The following is a 7362-nucleotide window of genomic DNA, read 5'->3' on the forward strand; positions in this document are numbered from 1 at the left end:
CAGTGGGGTTAAAATTGAATCAGAGATAGTAGGAACTGCAGATGCTGCTATTATAGTCTCTTTAGCATCTGAATCCCTCACTATTATAGCCTCTTTAGCATCTGAATCCCTCGCTATTATAGCATCTTCAGCATCTGAATCCCTCGCTGTTATGGCCTCTTCAGCTCACCAGTTGATCTTGCCCAGAACTGATCAATGGGATGAGAAGATAACACGCTCACTTCTGTTTCTGTGCTGTACAACTCTATGACTGTATGATCCCTCACCTCTCCAAAGTGGAGAATTCAAAGGCAGACTGTTACCTGGGCAGATTGCTGGCTGTTGATCATGGGAGCTTGATGAGGAGCCGCTTTCGTGTCAGAATGATCCCTCTTGTGAAAGATTCTCTCCTGCGTGCTCAAGTGACAGAAGAAGCAGGCCAGCAGGGAAGAGAAAGCGAGGAGCTGCATTGCTGGCCTCTCTCTCTCTGAGCCTGTAAACAAGGTGCAGCAGGGACCTGTAGGTTGCCTTTCTCCTCTCTCTCTCTATGCCCCCTTTTATAGATTGACCCAGCTCCTGTGTGCGGTCAGTGCCAAACGTTGGTGCTGCATGCCACGCTCCAGTTCCAGCAGCTCCGGCAAGCGTGGCCGAGCTTCTCAAATTGCAACCGTCCAGCCCCAGTTTTGTCCTCTCCAGCCGGCAATACTGAAAACAAAACCCCTTTTCTTCTGTGCGCAGGCAAGTGGTCCCCCGCAATCTCACAAGTAAATGGCCGGGAGCAGGAAGCTTGACCGAGGACCTCTCAACGTGGAGACACCTCAAATGAAAATACCTGCCAGTGCTTCCCAGGAGGACGTCAGATCTGTCACTCTGCAGCTGACCCAGAGACGATCTGAAGCAGGGAGGAGTGGCAGGCAGGCAGAGGTGGGGGAGAAGCGGTCGGGGAGCTCAGGTCTAGCGACACATAACTCAGTAACCTGTGGCAAGGGGGCTGCCAATCTGAGACAGATCACTTTAATTCGTGGAAGGTTGAGAGCGCAGAGAAATTTGAATGTACAAACTTATGAATTTGGAGCAGATGGAGGCTATTCAGCCCCTCGAGCCTGCTTTACCATTCAATAAGATCGCAGCTGATCTGTTTGTGCTCTGAACTGCACCTTTCCATCTCTGTACCATCATTCCCACCCACCCCCCCACCACCAATAACCTTTAATTCTCCTCCCTCAGGAGATTCCATCCATTGCTATTTTAAATTTATTCAATGCAGTTGCCTCCTCTGAGACAGAGAGTTGCAAAGTCAGGCCACCCTCTGAGCGAAGATTCAAAGAATCCCCTACAGTGTACGGTCAGGCTATTCAGCCCATCAGGACCATACTGACCCTCTGAAGAGCATCCCACCCCCACTTACCCACTACCCCTGCATTTCCCATGTCTAATCTACCTAACCTGCATACCCCTGGAAATATGGTCAATTTAGCACAGCCAATCCACCCTAACCTGCACATCTTTGGACTGTGGGAGGAAACCGGAGCACCCAGAGGAAACCCACGCAGACACGGGGAGAATGTGCAAACTCCACACAGACAGTCACCCAAGGCTGGAATTGAACGCAGGTCCCTGGCGCTGTGAGGCAGCAGTGCTAACCACTGTGCCACTCCTAAGTCCTTCCTAAAATAGAAATCCCTCATGTTAAAATCTCATCTCCTACTTTCGGACTCAGCAGCACAGAGCAACATCCTTTCCATATCCACCTTGTGAGGAGCAATCAGAATCTTCTCCAGTCTGTCCAATCTCTCCCCATCAGACATGCCAGGTATCAGTGTAGTAAACTTCCTGCAAACTGCCTTCAATGCATTTACATCCTTCCTTAGATGAGGGAAGCAAACTTGCACTGAGTCTTTAAGATGTGGTATATAACTGAAGCGTAACTTTTTTCTCTGTTCAGCTCCTGTCACACCCAGGGATATGGACTGCAGTGATTCAAGCAGGCGGTTCATCACAAAAATAACTCTATTCAGGCTGGTGTCCCATCACCAAGTCACCCTTTATTTACACGCGGAGGTGCTGACTCAGCTGCCTCAGAGTGACACTCCGACCCTCCCGTTTCTATCTGTCAGCCAGGGCTCCCTGACTGGACCCGATTAACAGCCCCAATCAGGGAACTCTGATTCTATGAGGTCCACCTGCCTGACCTTGTTACAATCCCTCCAACCATCATCTTCTCAAGGGCAACTGGGGATGAGCAATGGACGCTGGCCCAGACAGTGATGCCCACATCCCATGACAGAATAAAAAAAATTCCCATTCGCCTTGTAATTACTTCCAAACTAACTGTTGGAAACTTGTGCACTCAAACACCAAGATCTTTCTGCACCTTGGAATTCTACAGTCATTTGCAGTTTAAGTAATGCTCTTGTGTTTTTTTTGTTATTCTCCCTGCCAAAATGAATGTGATTTGTCGAAGCGGCTTCCATCTGGCAGATTTTCACCCACACTCTGAACCTAACTGTATCAGTCTGCATCCTTGTCCTGTCACATTCACAACACAATTTCCAGCCATTCTTTGTGCCATCTGCAGGTTTTGTTGGCTTTGGTCCCCTCATCTTGGGCTTCGTAAATTGTCACAGGTTGAGAATCGAGCACAGATCTCTGAGGATCGCACTCGTCACAACCTGTCAAACAGAAAAAAGACTTCTTTCTGTGTGCTCTGTTTCAGCTGAGCGCGTGACCTTCCAGAGATGTGAGTATGTTCACCCTGTGAACCATGACCTCCCATTTGGCACAATAAACTTTCACATAGTGCCTTATCAAATGTCGCCTGGAAATCCAAGTGCAGTACATCGCCAGGGATCCCCACTCTTTATCCAGAGTGCATGTGCTCCTCCAATAAATTGGTGAAACTTGACTTCCCTTTCATAAAACCATGCAGATCCTTCCCAGTGACTTTGAGATTTTCCCAATGACTTGTTACAACCTCCTTCATGATCAGTTCTCACACCTTCCCCAGGACAGATAAACTAGCGAATGTTTCCTGTTTGCTGCTTCCCTGTCGTGTATTTGCTACTTTCCAGTCCAATGCAACCTTTCCCGAGTTTAACCAATTTTCAAAAATTCACACTAACTCAGCGATTACCTCTTTATCCCCCTCTTTTGAAACTCTGGGATCAAGACCTAGCCCACAGTGCCTTCTATTTTCTCAGTACCACTTCCCTCATGATTGTAAGTTCACAAAGTTAATCTCTTCCTTCACCTACCTGATTTAGAGGGATTACTGGGTGTTTTCCGTGTCCTCTATAGTAAAGATGGAAGCAAACAATGTATTCAACATATCTTGCCTTTTTTATTATCTGTTTTGAACACCTCATTCTCACCCTCTAGAAGACCAAGACTCACTTGGTTTACTCTTTTCCTTTCTCGATACCTGTAGCAACTCTTGCTGTCCATGTTTTACATCACAACCTTGCTTCCTCTTGTGCTTTCATTTATTTGTCCTGACTCGACCTTTTGGGAGTCCTTCATATTCAGACCTGTCAGCTGGCCTGCGAATGTTCGTACAATTTTATATTTTTGCCTGAAGTTTGATACTTCTGTTGACTTCTTTTGTTAGCCACAGATGGTGGGTCCTGCCTTTAGGACTTTACAGGAGGAATGTGCTTCCTTCAGTATTCTGAAATATCCCTTTAAATGTCTGCCATTGCTTCTTAGACTAATCTATTCCCAAGCCTCATATGCCAGTTCACTCGATTGAGCTCAGCTGTCTGCCCCCATCTTTCTGCTGTTGCTTAAGTTGAAAATACCAGTTAGGGATTTGACCTTCTCCCTTTCAAGCTGAAACATTCAGTCATATGATGATCACTATTGGCCTTTACTCCAAGGTCACTAATTATATTGTTCAAACATACAAAACCAATACAATATACACGATGGTGTTGTAATTTTCAATGAATTCTGGTATGTGGTGTTGCTTTATTTGTACATTAAACTCCCCATAGGAAGTTGTATAATAGTGAACCATATCAATACTCTGTCAATGATGGGATAATTTGTAATGACTGACAATCAATCTCTCTCAGCCATAAAGTCAACAATTTGAAGTATAAGGTGTCATTCTTTAAAATGAGTAATTGTTGTTGGAGATTTTGTAGAAATACATTTCTAAAATGAAAATAGCTTAATTTTCTTTCTGTCCTTTCCTTTCTTCGCCCAAGCATTGTATTCCCTTCCCCTCACTTGGAGTCTGTCAGTTTAACTTCAGTGGTGGACGCATTTCCAGAAACAATGACTTGGAATATGAGTAAAAGTCACATGGAAAACTATGGTAATTCAGAAGGGCTAGGATGGAATCAGTGAAATGAAAATGTGTGTAACTAACTTGCTGGAGTCTTTTCAAGAGGTAACAGAGGGTTGATGAGGGTAATGCTGTTGATATGGTATACATGGATTTCCACAAGGTGTTTGATACAGTACCACATAGACTTGCAACACCATATGTTTTAGACGTCATGGTGTAAAAGGGGCAGCACTAATGTGGATACAAAATCTGCTGAGTGATGGGAAGCAGAGAGGAACACTTGATAAATACTTTTCGGGCTGGATTTATTTTGTGCTGGAGTTCTCCCAGGGTCAGTCTTGGGTGCCTTACTTGTTCTGATTTATGGAAATAATCCAGGTCTTGGGTTGCCAACGGCAATTTCAGAGTTCGTGGGTGATAAAAGAAAACTTGTGAGCATCGTCAACTGTGAGGAGGATAGAGTAAAACTTCAAAGGAACATTGACAAGCTGACAAAGTGAGCAGGTACATGGCAGATCAAGTTAAACGCAGAGAACTGTGAAGTGATAAAGAACAGAGAACATAGCACTGTACAGCACAACTTTGGTCCACAACTTTGTGCGAACATGATGCCAAATTAAACTAAACACTTCTGCCTGCCCTTGGTCCATATCCTTCCATTCTTACATATTCATGCAGTTATCTACAAATCCCTTTAACTTCCCTATTGTATCTGCCTTCACCACCACCCCTGGCAGCACATTCCAGACTCCTGGCATTCTCTGTGTAAAAAAACATGCTCCTCACATCTCCTTTGCACTTTCCCCCTTCACCTTAAATGCATGTCCCCTAGTTTTAGACATTTCAACTCTGGGAAAAAGATTCTGACTGTCAATGGGGACCTCCAAAAACTATTCGTCCAGCTCACTAAATTGCCTGCAGCTCCTGTGCTTTCGGACACAGCCCCCAGAATTCCTGTTTCATCTTTTGACTGTCCTGTGTCATCACTTGACCATTCCTGAAGGAGTCCTTTCATTTCCCTATAAACGATCAAACCTCGGGAAAGATTCCGGATTATGAAGCAGGAATGGGAAGGAATGATGTGTCTCCTTCACCGTGTAACTGCATGGAACATCCTCCAGTGTTTTCTCATGTTTTTGTGATCTTTCAATTTAATTCAGTTCGCCAAATAAACTCGTTTCTTTCAAAATAAACAGAGGCCCAAACTAATATTAAGGAAACATGGACATTCTCCAGCTTGTGATGTGAGTGCAATTTTGCTTTTTGGTCTCTGATCTCCTTTTGGGTGGTTTGTGAGATCAGGTGCATTTATCAGGGGAAAGTTACCGATTATCCTTCATCATCTGTTCCCCATACTGCAAAACATTTTATTTCCAAGGCGAAGAATCATTGAATCATTGTGGGCTTTTTTGAACTGTCGCTGCACTCCTCTGATTTCTTTATTCTTGGCCAGGATGTGGGTGTCACTAATTTCCCTCCAAACTGAGTGGTTCTGAGGCTGTTTCAGAGGGCACTTCAGAGTCAACTGCAAGTTGCTGTGGGCGTGGACTCACGTGTAGGCCAGGGCATGTCAGGATGGCATCATGACTAAGATTCATGAACCGAAATGAAAACACTTTCAGCTGCTGTTGTGTGATGTGAACCCATTTCCTGAAAGCGTCAGCCTGGATCTCCCTTGACTTGTAGAGGCAACCCTGGAGTTAAAAGTTTTGCATTTAAAGGGGTGTTGGTGTTTTTCTTTTAATCACTGCGTGCTTCCATTTGAAACCTAGCAGTAAATGGACAGGATCTTGTTTGCAGAACAGCAGCTGACCTAACACAAAATCCAGGTTCTGATGTATTTACTTCATTCTTTCCCACAGATAGAGAGACACTGATTCTTAACAGTCTGCAAGCCACATAAACACACAGGCCATTTGTATTATACATGTGAAGCAAGGAATTAATAACAGAAAATGTGTACAAAAATGATCACATACATCGGTTCCAAAGGGCTGACTGACCACCTGGCTGGATGATCTCTTTGCAGTGACACACACCTACCACAAGATGGAATTGATCAGGTAGAGAGCTTCTGCTCCTCCGATGTGTTTGCACCATCTGCCTTGTCCTGACGCTGTGCAAATTAAGCTTAATCCCTGGCACAGGGTTTTACCAGCTGCCCCAGCTCCTACACACAGTAACTGGGCAGCTTACAATAGATTGGCTGTGGCTCAGCAGGTAGCTCTTACCGTCTGTGCCAGGGGGGTTGTGGATGGACGCACAGAACAGGCTGCCACTCCAGTGCACTTCAGGTGAGACATGAAGCCCTGGGCCCAGTGAACACTGTCTACCTTCATCAGGTGGGCATTGAAGAATGCCTGCCGCTGTTTTGAAGCTGATGGTGGGTATGTAAGATTTGTTTTAATCATTTCTACCTCATGCTGTTGTCATGGTCCCAGTTTCAATGAGAGATGCTGTGCATGAACAGCATTGATTACATGATGTTGGAGAACGTACATGATTAAATTATTTTACAAATTTAAGAAAGTAACAGATTTTTTTCAAAAAAGTCCAATGTTGGATTGCTGTCTGCATGAGGCAAGAGATAGCAATGTGATACAGCACAAAGGCTGTCTTATCTTTTCACTGACCTTGCTGTGTCCTCAACAGGACAGTGATTGTTCACTGGATTTCAGCACGAGGCTCAGGCTCTGCTGTAAACAATGGTGCTATTCTGTTCTGAAAGCAAGGAAAAGACCACTGGACAAAGATGCATGCCCTGGGGGCTGTTTGCCTGGGTCACAGTCCCCCACAGACCTCTCGCAGCCAAATTCACCCCAATAGTCAATGGAGACAGCTTGTTCCACGCTGACCCTGTGCCCTGTCACAACCACACAGGATCTTCTGTGTCTTAATCATGGTCAGCTCTCGAAAGCTTCACTCTCCTTAATCCTTCCTTATGAGACAACCCACACATTGCAGGTATGAATCTGGGCAACAGCGATCGGATAGTTTTATGGTCACTGTGACTAAGGCGAGCAAACCATTTGGCATGAATGTCAAGGGCTGAATGTTTTCTTTTTGTGCTGGTTATGAATGGAAGTTCCCTT

General features: G+C 45.0%; 1 protein-coding gene across 1 annotated transcript in view; it reads right to left on the bottom strand.

The window, feature by feature from the left end:
- Window positions 1–449, bottom strand: part of LOC109931839 (matrix metalloproteinase-21-like) — a 14654-nt gene extending 14205 nt beyond the window's left edge. The window contains exon 1 of the mRNA XM_048618516.1: window positions 303–449. Within this exon, the coding sequence (XP_048474473.1) occupies window positions 303–449 (147 nt within the window). The remainder of the gene's footprint in view (window positions 1–302) is intronic.
- Between the last annotated feature and the right edge of the window lie 6913 nt (window positions 450–7362).

The sequence above is a fragment of the Rhincodon typus genome, chromosome 40, assembly GCF_021869965.1.
Source record: "Rhincodon typus isolate 14 chromosome 40, sRhiTyp1.1, whole genome shotgun sequence".
Lineage (NCBI taxonomy): Eukaryota > Metazoa > Chordata > Chondrichthyes > Orectolobiformes > Rhincodontidae > Rhincodon > Rhincodon typus.